Below are 18,294 nucleotides of genomic sequence, written 5' to 3'. Positions count from 1 at the left end.
TTCCCATCCCCATGGTGCCTGTTGCATAGTCCTAACTCAGTCTTACATGGTTTCTCTTGTATGTGGCGAGTTGCTTCTCTCTTGCTGCTTTCAGGACTGCTTCTCTTCAGCATTCACCAGTCTGATTAGTATGTGTCTTTGGATGAGTTCATTTGAATTTATTCTATTTGGGGTTCATTAGGCTTCTTTGATTTGCATATTTATGTCTTTTATAAGGGTTGGAAGTTTTCTTTCTTATCTCCTCAACTAATCTTTCTAGTCCTTTACTCTTCGCTTCCCCCTCTGGGACCCAAGTATTCTTATATTTCTATGCTTTGTATTGCCCATTATCTCCCTAAGATCGAATTCAAATTTCTCCATCCTTTTTGCCATTTGTTCTTTTGTGCATATGAATTCAATTGTTCTGTTCTTTACTTTGCTTATTCTTTCTTCTGCCTCTTCAAATTTGCTGTTGTGTATTTCTAGTATATTTGTTATTTGGTCTACAGTATCTTTCATCTCTGTGATATCTGCCAGTTTCTACTTATTCTTTCAAATTATTCTTTATGCTCTTCTAGTGTCTTCTTGATCTCCCTTATGTCATTAGCCAACCCACTGAATTTACTTCTAGAGTTGTATGAACATCTTTGATTAGTTGTTCCGAAGTCTGTGTCTCATCCAGTCTTTTTAACTTGGCTATTAGGCTGGGTTACATTTGTCTACATCTTCACATGCTTTGTGATTTTCTGTTCACTTTGGAGACATTAATTATCTTGATAGGGCTACTTTGGAAGTTGATTTCTCTCAGTCACCTAAGGCTTTGTATTTGTTGGATGGGCATGGAGCCTGGTGACACGGTGGCAGAGCATGGCACAAGGCTATGCATGGAGCAGGGGCTTGGCAGTGGTGCCCAGGGGTGCGGAGTGCAGGGCGCAGGGTCAAGAGTGGAGGCACTGGTCATGTTGGGGCAAGGTGCAGCATGGGCAGGCCTTGAGCACAAGGGCAAGGGGGTGGTATGGGGAGCATGGAGACATGGCATGGTGGGAGAATGATTGCAGGGGAGGGGCAAGGTATGGTGGAATAAGGCATGGGTGCATGATGCACTGGGGTGGGGCATGGGGGGGGTGACGGGACGCTGGGGAGTGAGATATGGGGAGTATGCAGTGCAGGGGTCACAGGCAGTGGTGTCATGGGGCTGGTGCCTGGACCAAGGGTGGGCACGGCATGGTGAGCAGGGTGTGGGGCATAGGGTGCATGTTCACATGTGTGCAGGACTTGGGGGGGGGCGGGGCACAGTGCGTTTGCAGGATGTGGTGGGGAGTGGGTGGGGGCCTGCACAGGACACAGGTGGGGGGTCTGGGGCACAGGTGCATGGGGTGTGGAGGGGTGGGGTGGAGAGTATCTGTGTGTGCAAGGTATGGGAGGGCGCCAGGGTGCAGGTGTGGGTGGTGTGCGATACAGGTGCTTGGAGTGCCAGTGGGCGGCAACTGATGGGACAAGGTTGTTAAGGGTGTGGGTGGTGGGCTGTGGAGGGTGGGTCATGGTTTGGGGAGCTGGTGCACATGGGTGCAGGGTGGTCAGGGGCGGGGCTTGCTTTACTTCCTCATCCCACCTCCCTGTCCCTGTACTTCTGAGGTTTCTGGGCCTCCGTTTGGAGAGAGGAGACGTAAGCTCTTTGTATTAGTTGGACGGCATCTCTGAGCAGGGAAAGCTCATTTACTGGCTTTTGGATCCCCCAAGGGAGCTCAGGGCTTCAGAGCTGAGGGATTTTTTTCATCCGGTACCTCCATATATAGTGTAGAAGACCGTCTCAGGTCACTTGCACCATGGAACCTCTTTCCCAGTTGTTTTTCTGTCACTTCTCTAGCTGCTCCTTGGAGCAGGGGTGAACTCAATCTATCTAAGCCACTGGTGTTTGAAATTTTTATGAACACTATGGAAAAATTTATCTAATAGGAAGTGATGTGTTGATTTTTATTTATTAAAATGCTCATTTGAAAAGTTTATCTAGCTAGTAAAATACTGCTTTCCTTTTATAATAATTATATTCTATACTTGATATTTGTGGAAGCCATGAGAATTATGTCTTGCCAATCTCTATAGGGAGGATAATTGCTCTTTGAAATCCACCATTGCCTTTGTGCCAGTGTCATACTTCTTATAAGCAGCCCCTCATGATGACTGAGTATGGCGGGTACACTTTGGCAGATCTATTCCTAAGAGATAGGGGACTCCTTTGGCTCAAGGATACCCAGAGAAGTTGCTGCTTGTCACTCTATGACGTGTGGATACAATGTTCTTCAATAGCTTTCTCATCCTTTTTTGGCTTCCTCCCAAAGTCTTTTCACACAGACCAAATTTTACCTAATAAAATCCTTACATGTATAGTCCTAGCTTGGCATCTCTTGCTTTGAAGCCCTAGAATAACACAATATCTTTTTGGTAGCGTCTTACCAAATAGTTGTCAATATAGTCGGAAGTCATAACAGTAGAATTTGAGGTATAGGAATAGAAATTTTTTTGCTTTTTTTTGGTTTCATAAAGGACACATATAGAAGTAGAAGCTAGACTTCAGTGATAGAAAGTTAAAAATTGTCTTACTTGTGCTATGATGCCACTGGTATTCATTCATTGTCTTTGTATTTCCTCTCCCCCTTTAAATATCTGGGATGAATTGATCCTCTTTTTAGTTTTTGTTTCTTGATCTCCTGGCAACTGCATATTTTTCCTTGCAAGACACTTTACTTGAAATCTCATGGTTTATGAGTTGTCTCAGATCTTAAAGAAAGCTCAAAAAAATGGAAGGGAAGACCCTAGGGAAATTTAACAGAAGTGAGTAAAGCACTTCCTATACCAAAATCAAAGACTTTTAGTAAAAAGGCCTAGATCTAAATGTTGTATTTAAAAACATATAAACATACAGATATACGCATAAATTCTTGTTGATTCCATCTGATAATGATTTCAACATCTGAGTGGCCTCACAGTGAATCAATAAGAATTTACAGAAATCTTTCTTTGCACCAATCAGCTGCACACAGTGAGGGATACTAAGAAAGCAAAGATGTGGTCCTTCTCTTCAAGGAGTTCACTATCTAGTTATGAAGTTTAGACTTAACCACATGAAACAAACACAAAATTATAGAACCCTAGACTTGGAAGAGATCTGAATGTTCGTCAAGCCCCATCACCTTATGATCATCTTCTCCAGCACGGCCAAGTGTTTCCAAGACTATGTTTGAATAACTTTGGCAAGGGAGAATCTGCAACTAAGTGAATGCTACATGTCTAGATAGCTCTAACTTTTCCAGATTCCTCTTTATAATGAAATTTCACTCTTTGGTCCTAATTTCTACTCCTGTGGTAGCCAGCCTCCAAGATGCGCCCCCTAAATCCCCACCTTCTGGTAGCCACATCCTTGTTTGGTCCCATCTCACACTTTTCCAATATTGCTCTGTGTGAGCTATAGCTTAGAGGTGGAGCTGATGGTATATTACTTGTGAGACTGCTATAAAAGACTGCAGGTTCTATTTTGGGCTCCCTACTGCTCATTTGCTCTTGCATACTCTTTCTCTTATTGTTTTCTATGGAGGAGGCCAGCTGCCATGTCATGGGGATTCTCAGGCAGACTATGGAGAGGCCCATGTGGTGAGGAAAGGCCTTTGGCCAACAGTCAGCAAGGGAAAAGTTCTGCTAACTTTCATGTGCATGAACCTGGAAGGGGATTCTTCAGCCTCAGTCAAGCTTTGGGATGACAGCATGCTCAACAGAGACCTCGGCTACAATCATGTGAAACCTTGAGCTGGATCCACCCCAGTGAGGTTGCTATCAGATACCTGATCTTTAGAAACTGTGAGAAACTATTGTTGTTTTAGTCTGCTAAATTTTGGAGCAACTTGTTATGCAGCATTAGATAACTAATACAACCCCTTAAAGCCATTTACTTAAAACAGCTAATATTTATTGAGCATTTACAATGTTCTAGGTACTATTCTAAGTGTGTTAGATGAATTAAATTATTCACAACAACCCTCTAATGTTTGGGCTTTTACCGTTTTGATTTCATAGATGGGAGTGGGGGTGGGGACAGAGAGTAAAAATAACTTCCCCAAGGTCACAGAGCTTGTAAGTGATGGTAACAGGACTTGAATTTAGGAAGTCTGCTGTCAGAGCCAGACTCTCATGAGGTCACAGTCAAGCTGTAAATTGAGATTACAGTTATCCCAAGGTTCCACCCGGGCTGGAGAATCCATTTCCAAGTTTACATCATTGTTATTAGTCCTCAGTTCCTTGTTGGCAGTTGCCCAGAGGCCTCCATTCTTCAGTATAGGAGTTTATTTCATTAATGATTTTAAAAATAAGATCACACTAACTATATAGAATTTTTTTCAACCAGCAACATATTGTAAGTATTTTTCATGTAGCTAAATATATTTCTAACCACATATATTTTTAAGGCTTTGGATGCAAACTGCCAACTTGAAAAGGCAGAGTTCTTTTAGGCAAATCAGCTAAAATACAGCGAAAGACTCTCATCTGTCTTTATTTTATCCACTATAATAGGGAAACTTCATTCACCATGGTAACTGATTGCTTTTTGATTTACGACTATGAAAAAAGGTGAAATTTGTGTTTTTACACAGATAGCAAAGATTTAACTTGCAATTTATTACTATAAACTATTATTTCTTTTCTTTTTTATTGTAACTATAAAATAAATAACTTGCTGAGCTTAAAATTCAATTCTTTCGTGCTAAATATGGAGCCATGCAAATTAACATGAAAAATCCATTAGTGTACTAAAAAAATTATTTTCAGTAATTGAAAAATTACTGATTTGTTTGAAACATTATGCTCTTTTGTGTTTATTTGTTTGTTTTTTTTGGTAGGAGTTTTGGTAAGGTTTTTTTGGTAGGAGAAATATTCTGCCAAGGAAGTAGGAAAATTTCTGCCATCTGCATTTCACACAAAGACATCTTACTTAAAAGTTTATTATTATTTGTTTATGGAGGAAAAGGTCAGAGAGCATTTCTGCACTGTTCTCCCCACACATCACGGTGTATGTGAAATCGGCTTAAAAGAGCCCCATACTACCTGTCATTACAAACACAAATCCTATACCTCAGGGGAAAGGAGGTCGATAAGATGAACACCTTCTAACTGTTGTTTCAGGCCTGAGATCACTGCAGAGAAAATCAATCCCAGTAGGAGGGCTCAAAGAGTACTAAAACTTTTTAAAACTTGCTACCACCAAAACAAAACAAAACTGAACTAAAAGTGCAGCTATTTCAAGAGGAACTAATTCTCAAGGAAGCAAGTCTTCATGCTATCTGTAGAATGTCTTTGATTCTATCCTTTTATTTTTTAGGATATAGGAGGGAATAGAATCATAGGGCTTCCCAGCATATCATTCCCTGTGCTACTCCTAATTACTTATTTTACTTTCTATTTTATTCACCTGTATGAAAGACCATGCAAGTAGAATAAAACTCAAAATGCATATAAAATTTTTTTTGTGTTTTTTTCCCAATATTGCTCATGTTAAGAAAGAAGTGAGTTTTCCCTAAATGATAGTCCATATCGTTAATGAATATTTGATTTGGCATAACTCCTTAAGCCCTTTCAGTGGCATACTCTTAGGGGCTATATTATAACTTGTGGAGTATATTTTTTAAGCTACTTAATTAAATCAACATATGAAATATAAGACAAAATTATTCTAGGAAAGTTTCTATGGGTTCAGGATCTTTATTTTCCAGGACCCACCCATTCTAGGATTTAACTCTATGCCTAGAATTCTAACTCTTTCTAATAATACTTTTTAAAAAGTGGTCTGGGATGGAGCCCGGATGGCACTGAATAACTGGAGTATGGGTTACACAGTGGTAGGAATGCTATAATCGCTATCTAGTGAGTCTGTGAATTTTGGGCTATGAATGGGAGTTGCGGGTAACGTAAGATTTTTGGTTAGAAACTGGACGTTCTGTTTATTTATTTACTCTTCAGAAAACACCAGTGGAGTAAAAATCATTGAACCAGGTGATAAACACCATTTCCATTTACTCAGCTGGTGTGACAGTTATGGGAAGCCACTTATAAGGGTTACAGGAAGACACTTATGAATACTAAACACAATAATGTAAAATTAAGTCTAAAGCTCATTTTAACTATTTATTACTTCATTTAGGATAAAATATATATTTTATATAACTATAAATAGTTAATTGGTAAATAGCATGCAGTTGTAAACAATGAGCCATCTTATATAATGAGGCAACTATGCATGTATCCCATGTAGTAGGATACTAATCTAATATGCTTTAGGTATCTTCTTTCTCAGGGGCTAGTTAGGCTAAAAGAATACATTTATAATCACTTGAACATTTCAAAGCTTGGTGAAAACCCTTGAAAGTCAAAGTTTCCAATGCATAAGAACTTACGATTTGTTTCCAGGGAGAGAATTCACATTATCAGTAACACTTGCAGTTAATGATTGGTGCTTCCAAAAGAGAATTAATCAGTGGTTTCTATTAATGTTTTCATTGTCGAGGGCCTTAAAATCAGAGGTTGCATTAGCCAATTCTCACGGAACACGGTTCAGGCATAGGGAGGGAGCTCTTGACATAATTTTCTCTGCTGTGGGGTCAGCTGTGGCCAGACAGGAGAGGTTTCTGAAGCTTGCTATGAAGCAGAGTGCTGCTGGGGAAACCCAGGTACGCAGAAATGAATCATGGAATTACCAAAGCCTTCAAATGTCTCCCAGGTTTAGGATTTATTATAGGTGTTTCCTGTTTTTTGGGTGACATATTCAAACAATCCTTACATCAGGGTTCTCTGAGCAACAGATATTGTTCTTTAAGCAGCATCTTAACATTTCCCTGTCTCCATTTGTTCCCTTCTATTTTTTCCACTCTGCTTATATAGTCTATCCAGTGAATTACGTCAAAAGCTTGAGATAGGAAAGCCTGTGTTGTTCGCTTGCTTAAAACCAACCTTCTTTCTTTATTTCAAGTACTTGGAGAATCCTGAGAGCTCTTTACAAAGAAAAGTCCTTTATTTAGCAGATATACCACCTTTGCAGAATGGGCTAATTTTCTAATTTTCTCTCAGTCATATTTCAAAATTTCCCTTAAAATGCAATTCTTCTGGAAAAATCCATGACTAATTTACCCACAACAAATGTTCCCTGTTAAATCACAATGAAATATAAATGAAATTAGAAGTGAAACAGGACATAACTGAAAGAGCACTGGACAGGAAGTCAGGAAGTTTGGCCTTCAGTTCTGTTCTACAGCTTTCTAGCCCTGTAAGACTTGCTCGGCCTTGATTGAATTTCATTTCCCACCAAATCACACACACACACACACACACACACACACACAAACACACATACACATGCACACACCACTCACATGCTTACATTTATATAAATACATAGATGAAATATACAAAAAAAATATTTTTATAATATATAATTTTTAAAAAGATGTCATCCTTGTACGTGTATAGAGGAAGAAACTGAGGTCGAGAGAAGAAAGCCGGGGCTCCTGTGTCCTGGCCCACTTTGCTCTTACCAAGCCAAGCCCTAGAGAAGGCCGGTGGCGCGGAACGATGAAGGGGTTCTGAGTCTCACTGGGAAGTGCTGAGGGCGGTCTTCCTAACAAAGATTCCTCCGTGGGGTTCCTTTCCCAGCCTGTCCTTGCGGGTGTCCTCCGTCCCTTCCCCTCCCAGCTGTTCTGGGGATAAATGGGCGGCCGCACTGGCAGGCCCTCCTTCCTGAACCCCAGGTCCCTCTTGGGAGAGCCGCTCCGGTGGGGACGTGCGGCAGGGCACAGGTTGCGGCGCAACCGATGAGGCAGGAAGGTGGACCCGGGAACAGCAGGAGGGTCAGGGCCAAGGCATCGCTGGGGGCGCGGGGCCGGGGCTGGAGGTGGCTGCAGAAGCGGCGTGGAGGCTGCAGGCGGCCCGCTTCCCAAGCAACTCCGATCCCCGGGTCCTCGCCAGGGAAAGCGCGGCCCAGGAGCTGGCCCAGGCCTTGGCTGTGCCTTGTGACTTCTGAGCAGGGAGGCAGGGCGTGGGCAAGATTAGAGACTGAAAAGGAGGGTAGGAGAACAGCAAGAAAAGGGAGGCAATTCCTGTCCTCAGAGTTTGGGAAGGAGGCAAGCCTCCAATCTGAGCAGGGGCAATGGGGAAGTTACCAAAGTTATCTGGGTCCCGCCTCTAATAAATTCGTGAAAAAAGGAGCCATAGTGAAATACCAATGAGGCTTTGAGTCAGCTGGCTTGAGATCCACTCCTGTCTCTTCTATCCTGTGTCATTGGGAACATTTCTTAACTTTTCTTCTTTCTCAGTTTCCACCTCTGTAAAATGGGAATAGATGATACTAATAACAACAGTTGATCGTTGTGAGGATAATTAAAATAGTGCCATATAAATTATGTTGCCCAGTGCATGGCACAAATCCTTGTTTAGTGTGTATTGTGCGTATTGACGTCATGAAGAACAAAATAATTTCCTCTGAACGTACTTTGTTGGACATGTTGACCAAGGAAATAACAGAATTCCCTTCCACTCTGCAGTGTTTGGCGGGACACAGTGGTGGGAGCTCAGATGGCTTCTTGGGACACTTGTTGTCTTTTGCATTCTTGTTTCTTGGCAGTGCTTTGCCGGGAGAGCCATTTCCTGGTCTCCTGGGAAACTTTTAGTACAGTGACTTCTTATAAATCAGCCCAGTATCTGCTAGGCTTAGAGAAGAACAAAGCTGGTTTATCCAATTGAACTTGAGTCAGTGTGAACTTGTCAGGACTGAATTGGTTAAACATCCTCTCTGGTCATCAGTGTGACAGGGAGATAAGGCTAGTCTGGTCCAGCCTCTCTCTGTACTTGTTCAGTCTCGACCTCCAGAGTAGCTCCAGCCTCTTAGAGTATAAAGAAGCATAAATACAAAGAGTATAAATAAAGAAGCAGAGGCTCTCAGCACGTAAGGGCTTTAGAGACTAACTCAACATTCTTCTTAACTGATAAGGAGTTGAGCTCCAAAAGGTTAATAAATATTGGTAGAATTGGGTCAATAGCAGTTGTCTTTCCTCTGCCCTTTGTTATTTTTATTTATAACTTTCACAGACTAGAAATGATAGAATTTACTTCTGATTATACTCACTTTCTCCTTGAGAGCCCATTATGATTGTTTCTATCAAACAGGTTGTGGTATTATTGCTTCCCTGCTTCATTTTTTATCCATGCGCAAAAATTTCCCAGTTTGTAGCAGCTGAGGCTAAATTGATAAGTTCAATTTTCATCATCTTCTGAAATGATGGGACATCTCATCACCTATAAAACTGTTCTGTTGGGAAGGTATGGAAGTGAGGGAAATGGAAGGACTTGTAAATACACTCTCTCCTGCTTGATTCAATCCTTGATTAATACTTTAAAAATATATGTGATGATAGGGATTAATATGTTAATGGAAAAGCTTATTATGCAGCTTAGGATCTCACAGCTTTATTGAGCAATTCATAAATCGGGCAACTTTCCCATTCAGAAAGTAGAAGGGAGCCCTGCAAGGGGGGTTGGGGTGGAAAAGGGGAGCCTATATAGGGCTAACACAGAAGCAATTGAGGAAGTTTTCTGATTGGCATTGGCTGGCTTTAAGTTTCCATTTTACATAGCAGGGTCTTACAAACAGGGAGCAGATATCATTGGCTGGTATGGTACGTCCAGTCTGATAAGCTATCTGTCCTGGACTGAAAACTTCTCTGCAGTTCTATAGGGTGCATCCCATTGTTCCATTTTCTTGGAAAGTCCTTGCAGGCCAATTATTTTGTCTTCTAGAAATTCCTTTCTCAGAAAGGGTCCCTCCCTGCAACATGCTGTGCAGAGGCCATTTTATTTTATTACACGTATGTACATAGTGAATGATTATTTCATCCAAATAACATTTATTACTGTCTCCTCTGTGCCAGGAACTGTGCTTGTATAGCTACTCAAGCATAATCAGGACTTGCGGGTAAGGATATGCTTTAGGAACTTATTCTAGGATAATTTTTATTCATTCTGAGGCCATCTATTTCAACTACTTTAAATCTTAGCTTAAAGTCTATTGTTTTCTCCGGTTCCAAACGACTAGCATTTTCCCCAAGTATTGGTTATATGAAGGCTCTTTAACAGTATTAAATAAAGCTTCTTTTATTTAAGCAAATGAAAGTTGTGCCCAGAAATGGTCATTTGTCTGATATCTGATGATTAATTCCATGAGTAAATGAGCTTCTCTTGCGGTTTGAGGGCATAACAATAAATTAGGATTTGCAAAGCGCTTTCATCCATATTAGAGGTAATGTAAAACTTAGTTGTTCTGTGAAGCAATAGAATTTGAAATGCCTGTGATTAGCTTCAGAATCACACTGGGGATGTATGTGAATAAAAAAGCAGAATTAGAAAGGAAAGAGGGGAAAGAATCCATTTACAACTGCTGAATTGCTATCTGTTTTGATAAGGTAATTGACCAGAAAATTAAATGTACTGTATAGAACCAAGCTGTTTTCTGTAACCTGATATAGCAGAATGTAATTTTTATCCAGTAAGCACAGGAGTATAAAGAAAAAATAAGTAGGCAGAAATAAAAATTACAGAAAAACTAAACTAAGCAAAACTAAATAAGACTTGATATTTTCCTTTGAATCATTAGTATTGATTATGTGACTTAAAGAATTACATTTTCCCTGGGTATATTAGATTTTTGTTCCATTCTCTAGTAACCTGACTCAGGAGAAATTCTAATAAAATAGGAAGAGCACCAGATAATGGTGTCAGTCAGGAGCTCTGGGTCTCTACAGCTCCAACAACCAATTGACTAACCTAAGCCTCAAATTTTCTTATTTGCAAAATGAGAGCTCTAACTAAATTGTTCTCTGATTTTTTCCAGCTTTGAAATCATGACTCTAAGTTTAGCATTTTCTCAACATCTCTTAAATATAAGTAGAGGGCTTAATTTTATAGTATTCCTAAATTTATAGAGAAATTTACGCTGATAACTCAAAGTTTAAAATCCCTAGCCTTTGAAATCCTAACTGACTTTTGGACTCTTCTGAGAGATAATTACTTTACACATTATTGACATAAATCTCATGTTAAATTTCTGTTTACAACTTAGACATTGCAAGTACAGGGGGGCAGGCAGTGGGGACGGGACTGTGGGAACTGAAGGCTCGAGGGTGGCACTAACCTTACCCCACCCAACTTCTGAAACCTGCCCTTGTAATAACATAGCTGTGTTTACTTTTCCACTGATAATTCTTTAGGAATTAATGTATGGGATTGCGTATGGGACTTAGAACTCATAGTCAGGTAACACAAAGAAGCATACTATTTGTACCGGTCTCCTGATACGGTACCCTCTCTCCTTAGAGAAGTTGTACTCAGGAGTAAATCTCTATTTTGTTCTCTCAAACTGCTTTGGTGCTTGTTGTTGATGAACGATAAAAGCAAGGTCTGGAGAGAGGTAAGGAAATAGCAGAGGGAGGACCTGAAATTCTTCAAGGACAGTTTGGTGAAACACATTTAAAGGAACTGAATTTCAGTCCTGTCCATTCTAACTACAATTTGTGTGGCCCTGTAAAAATCTCTTAACTTTTTTTTTTTTTAGCCTTACTTGCCTAACCTAAAAAAGGGGGATAGTATTATATTCCCTACCAGGGTTTTGTAATGGTAAGGTTTATATATATATATATATGTATCATTATATATATATATATATATATATAATGATACATATATATATATGATGACTGACACAATAAATGGTAGCTATTTTATTGAGACTCTTTGTTATCTACCAGCTAATTAACTTTCTATCACCTCCCTCCATTTAAAAACAGGATTTGGCATGGTTTTCAAAAATAATAAACATAATTACGCAATAATAAGTGAAGAAATCAGAGCGGGGGCGAATATGAGGATTGAGAGGATAATATAAGACATGGGCTTAGATACATCTGAGAATCATTTCAGAGAGATAACCGATTTGTTTTTTTCTTCCCAGCAGATATGACTTCAAGGCTGTTATTGGGAGAGGCAGTTTCAGTAAGGTTGTCAGGATGGAGGAGAAGTTTGCAATAAAAGTGATGGACACCAGAGAGAGGGAAGGCAGAGAAGCGAGTGAGTCCGAGCTCAACGACTTGAGGCCGGCTAGCCGTCATTACCGAGTCCAGCTCAGGGAGCTCTGTCTTTGAAGCACGTGATATGAGTTTCGGTGGTGATGGAGCTGGCCACCGGAGGAGAGCCCCTTGATCGACCTGATCAACTCAGAGATCCTTTGCATAATGGGATGCCGTTAGAATCTTCCAGATGGTTGCTGATGGAGTTAGGTATTTGCACACTTTGTGAATAACTCATTGGGACCTAAAGCCTGAAAATCTCTTATACTATCATCTAGGTGCTGAGTCAAAAACTTTAATCACAGATTTGGGGTTGGCAAACTCTGGGAACAAAAGTGGTGACTGAGCAATGAAGATGCTGTGTGGGACACTAGAGTACTTAGTCCCTGAGGTTTTGCTAAGAACACCGTAAACCAGTGCATTGGACATGTGGGCTCTTAGTGTAATTACATACATTCTGCCCAGTGGATTCCTGCCTTTTGATAATGAAAGCTAGACGAAGCTTTAAAGGAAGATTCTGAAAGGCAAATATAATCATATGGGAGAGGTAAGCGATCATTTTATTCCTATGGTGTTGGCCAAGAACAGGGTTTGTCACTCTTGGCTGCCAAATTATTCTTTTCTGTCCTGTGCATTGTAGGATGTTTAGCAGCATCTCTGATCTGTTTGTGAGATACCAGTAGCATCCCCATCCCCAGAGAAAAATATCCTCAGACATGGCCGAACATCCCCCTAGGAAGCAAAATCACCCCTGATTGAGAACCACTGGTCTAGAGTTAATGAGTGTCTAGATTACTGAATAGTCTGTGGTTAGCACACAATTGCATGTACCTAAACTGGCTGAATAGATTAATGTATCTACTTAGCCAAAAATTCCTTTTATTCCTCCAAAGCTAATAAGTTGTGCAATTGCTAATATTAAATTTCAGCTTTGTACCTTTTTAAAAAACTGGCTGTTTTGCACAGTTTTTAGCTAGTCTCTATTGGAGAGGACAGAACAATAGGCAAAGAATGCGATAAGCAACAGAAGAAGAACTAAAAGGTCAAAATTATCCACATTTATTGCCACTTATTGTAACTAAATTGTACAAATAAATTCCCTCTAAATTGGATATCTTGATAAGAGAAAGTACTTCCTTTCTTTTTGCATGGTTCAGTACTTCTTAACACAGAACTTTTTTTAGGGGATTTATCATGGGATAAATGATTTATCTCATTTTGCATGAGAGTATTAAGTGGAAAAGGTCTGAGAATTTGGGGGACATTTTCATCTTCCAGTTCTCTAAATATAGTAGGCTAACATGTCTACAAAAGAACTGAGGAGTGAAGTTGTAAAGATTTAATAGCAGCAACAACAACATTTTCATAAACTTGGTCTAATTTGGTTTTAATAACAATCCTGTGAAAGAAATATAATTTCCACTTTGCTGACAAGGAAACTGAGGCCCTGAGGCTGTACAGCTTTTTTTGTGCATGTGGCTGGGCAGGCTTTCTAGCCCTATCCACTGTCCACCATCCCAAGATTTTTCCCCGTTAAGATGATTTAACAGCCTGTCAAGGGCAGCGTCTCCCCCAAACTGCAGAGGAAAACCAAAGGGGGATCTGTGAGGCGACGGTGTCAGCGTGAGCTGACTCTGGGAGGAGGAATTATGAAAAAAACTTGATTTGTAACTAAGTGGATGTGAAAGATGTTGAAGGGACTTAATGAGGTCATCGGGTGACAGGTGGTTCAGAGTGGGAATCTGATTCAAAGTGTGGCATCCAGATTTTTGGAGGGTCACATACTACAATTAGTCAGAAATTTTGAGCATGCACAGTCAGTATTTATTCATGTATAAAATGTACATACGTATGTATATTAGTCTATTTATATTTTATAAAACATAAACAAAACTAAATTTTAGGATAAGTACATAAAAAAGAAGTTCTGAACTGCTCTTCCTGAACCCCAATGGATAATTCTAGACTGTGCTTGGGAGCCATTGCCTACCACGCGGGTGGAGAGATGTGAGGGCTGCTGTTTTCAAATATGCAAGATGAAGTTGACTCCTAGATATTTTTCAGTTGCTTTTTACCACTCAGGAATCTGTAGTTTATAACCTGTGTTTGCACATGAGCATTGGCAGAAAACCTTTTTTCCCAGGACGCCAGTTACTTTGTTTTCTGTAATTGTGTTTTACGCGTATATGCATTTGTGGTCATCCTAATGAGTTCTTCATACACCTTGCTGCACATATTTTATATTCATTCCAAACGGATTCAGTCGCTTGTTCCATAGGGGACATCTAATTTGACCTTCATTTCAGTAATCTTTAGCCTAGACAAATGTGTCTGGATTCAGGGTCAAGGAGCTAACTGACTGGCCAGCATCGGAGGGCATGTCATTATGAGTGTCACCTACAGATGTGCTTTGTCTAGATTTGCAGAGTTTACATTTTCTTTTTCCCATGTTTGAGTATTCGGCAAATATGTTAAATTGTTTTGTGATTTTTAGTTTGGAATACACATTTGTCATATCTTATTTACCTAAATAAACTCAAGAGAAAACAGATTAATTCTTTCACTGCTTTCTTTTGATTCAAATTCTAGGTTAGTACGGTGTTGAAGGATTAGAGTATGATGTTTACATGCAGAAACTGATTTTTTCTTCCACAAGGCAAAGACAATAGAGCATAAAGAATCTCTTATCATTCCTGAGAGAGACAATTAAAAACAGCAACTAAAATTGTGTTTGAGATAAAACAAATGCAAGGCCATTTTATCGATGTTTCTTTTTTTTATATGATGAGGGATACTTTCTCTAGGTATGTGCAATGTGTTGGTAAGTAACGTAGAGACAAGTTTGAGAACAAACAATAGCCCTCTTGTCCTCATCTTCACAAAGCCACTATGAATTGCTGCTACTGTACTTAAAGTATGTGCAAATGCTGCAAATATTGCCAGAATAAATCCCTGAAACATCAAATAGCTGGCTGCTCCTATTGCACTGTGTTGTATCTCTGCTACATGCTGAATCCCACTTGTAGTCAGCTGATTGGAAACAAGGAGGGCCTGTGCATTTAGAGAAAATCACCACAGGAGGAGTCCTCGCTGAAGAATCCTTAATGTTCTTCCTTCCCCTTCTCTCTCCAGGCTGTGGGGATGGAGGTGGCTTAAGTCCAAATTTAGCTTTTAAAGGGAGAGAAAAGTTGGTGATTTCTCTACTCAGTCTGCTCTCCACTGTACTTCTTGTGGTCCAAGGGATTGTATGAGATATCTACAGCTCGAGTAAATATGATGTGGAACTCATATTGCTAATGACAGTACCCTCTACAGACTTCTAGAAAGGAACTCATTGGACAGAGAATTTCCTTTTGTGTTTGTTTTTATTCTTTTGCTAAAGAGATTTATTTCTCCTCTCGCAAAAGTATATTTTTAGGTTTACTGTGTATTTAATGACATAGTCTTCCAATTACTTATTTGAAAAAGCTTTTTGGATTTGATATGCATTGATATGTGTAATTAAGAATATATATGCATGGATTGAAAGAATTAGTGCTAAGGTGTCAGTTTTACCCAAAGTGATATATAGATTCAGCACAATTACAATTAAAATTCCTACAGACTTCTTTGCAGAAATGGAAAAGCAATCATTAAATTCATATGGAAGAGGGCAGGCCACAGTGGCTCAACAGGCAGAGTTCTCGCCTGCCGTGCCGGAGACCCGTGTTCGATTCCTGATGCCTGCCCAAGCCAAAAAAAAAGAAAATTCATATGGAAGAGAAAGCAGCCTTGAGTAACCAAAACAGTCTTGAATAAGAAGAACAAAGTTGGAGGACTCACATTTACAAAATTTAAAACTTATTACAAAATAATCAAAACAGCATGGTACTGGTACAGGGACAGAAATATAGACCAATGAAATTGAATTGATCTTTGACCAAGTTACCTTTTCCACTCAGAGGGAAGAGAAGAGTCTTTTCAACAAATGGTGCTGGAGAACTGGATATCCATATGCAAAAGAATGAAGGTGGACCCCTACCTTACACCAAATACAAAAATTAATTCAAAATGAATCAAAGATCTAAACATAAGAACCAAAACTCTAAAACTCCTAGAAGAAAACATAGGGAATTCCGCGCCTTGTGTTTGGCTGTGGTTCCTTATACTTTACAGCAAGAGCATGAGCAACAAATGAAGAAAATAAATAAATGAGACTTAATCAGAATCAACTTTTGTCCATCAAAGGAATTTATCAAGAAAGTAAAAAGACAATCTACTGAATGGGAGAAAATGTTTGGAAACCATATATCTGATAAGGAATTAATACCCAGAACATATGAAGAATTCCTACAACTCAACAGCAAAAGGAAGAATTCCTACAACTCAAACAACCTAATGAACAAATGAGAAAAAGACTTGAATAGATATTTCTCCAAAGAGGATAAACAAATGGTCAATAAATACAGGAAAAGCTGCTTAATATCATTAGTCACCAGGGATATGCAAATTTAAATTACAATGAGATACCATTTCACACCTAGTACAAAGGCGACTATGAAAAAAAAGGAAAGTAAGTATTGGAGGGGATATGTAGAAATAGGAACTTTGCTCAGTTTTTAGTGGGAATGTCAAATGGTGCAGATGCTGTGGAAAAATTTGGCAGTTTCTCAGAAACTTAAGTATAGAATTACCATATGATGTGGCAGTTCCACTTCTAGGTATACACCCAAAAAAACTGAACACAGGGAATCAAGCAGATATTTGCACACCAGTGTTCATAGGGGCATTATACACACCTGCCAAATGTGGAACTAACCAAGTGTCCATCAACAGATGAATGAATAAACACAACGTTACCTACATAAAATGGAACATTATTCAGTGGTAAAAAAAAAAAAAAGAATGAAGTTGTAAAAAGGAATGAAGCAAAAGTATGGGTGAACTTTGAACACATAATTTGAGTGCAATATGCCAGGCACGAAAGGACAAATATTGTGTAATCTCTTTTGTATGAAATAAGCAGAATATGCAAATCCATTATCAGAAACTGGAATACAGATTGCCAGGGGCTGGGTAGAAGAAGGCAACCTGTTAATATTTTATTAGTATGGAGTTTCTGTTTGGGGAGTTGGAAAAGTTTTGGCAATGGGTGATGGTGATGGAAGCAAAACTTTGTGAATATAGATAATACCACCTGGGTACTTTAAAGGGATATAAAGTGAAATTTTAGGTTGTCTATAAGTTACCTCACACAAAAAACTCTATAGAACTCTACAACAGAATGAACCCTAATGTTAACAGTGGGATAAAGTTAATAGTATATCTATAATAATATTGTTTCACCAACAGTAACAATAGTATCAACTAATGCAAAATGTTAATAACAGGGAAAACTGTGTGTGTGAGAAGGAGATACATGAGAGTTCTTTACTTTTTGCATAATTTTTCTATAAACCTACAACTACTCTAAATAAAAAATTACGTATAAGATCTACATAATTAAGAGTATATAATAATACAATTTTCTTTGTGTCTATGTGTGCATATTTAAATCTATATATGTATATGCATATGTATATATATATATATTTTTTTGTTTTTTACCCTTGGCCAAATGTTTCCCAGTTGGCAAAAGACTTTATAGACAAACTGCTGATTTTGGACACTGATTACCGCATGTCAACTGGCCAGGCCCTGGACCATCCTTGGGTGATCACCAGGGCTGCAGGGTCTTCCATGAAGAATATTCAGAAGGTTATTTCCTGGAACCTCATGTGGAAGACCCCTCCCTACCCACAGAGTCCCAGATCGGCACAGTCTTCGAAGTCATATTATCCTCACAAATCAAGCACAGGAGGAGCAAGGGAAACGTAGAAGAATCACCACTTCTGTTATGGATGACCTTCAAAACCATTTTATCCATTTTAAGCCAGAGATATTAACAAGACCATGTCAGTGGGGACCATTTCACCATGATTAAGGAACCTAAGACATCCATTAAAGATGCCAATTTTATTTTTTAAAACAGTTTTAGATTTACAAAAAACTTAGCAGACCGTAAAGAGAATTCCCACTTATCCTCAGCTCCCCTACACATTTTCCTCTATCATTAACATCTTGCATTACATTATTGTTTCAGTTTGCTAAGTCTGCTGGCATGGAATACCGCAGAAATTGGTTG

At 39.3% G+C, this 18,294-nt stretch overlaps 1 protein-coding gene across 1 annotated transcript; it reads left to right on the top strand.

Annotated features, from left to right (window-relative positions):
• Window positions 1-818: 818 nt before the first annotated feature.
• PSKH2 (protein serine kinase H2) lies at window positions 819-18,055 on the top strand. The gene is given in 8 exon segments (XM_077163311.1): window positions 819-951; window positions 7,767-7,980; window positions 12,017-12,197; window positions 12,199-12,219; window positions 12,221-12,271; window positions 12,274-12,678; window positions 17,718-17,958; window positions 17,961-18,055. Coding segments are annotated over 8 exon segments (1,341 nt in total).
• Window positions 18,056-18,294: the final 239 nt, after the last annotated feature.

This window comes from Tamandua tetradactyla, chromosome 6, assembly GCF_023851605.1.
Source record: "Tamandua tetradactyla isolate mTamTet1 chromosome 6, mTamTet1.pri, whole genome shotgun sequence".
Classification (NCBI taxonomy): Eukaryota; Metazoa; Chordata; class Mammalia; order Pilosa; family Myrmecophagidae; genus Tamandua; species Tamandua tetradactyla.
This window is presented reverse-complemented; position numbering and strand designations above follow the sequence as displayed.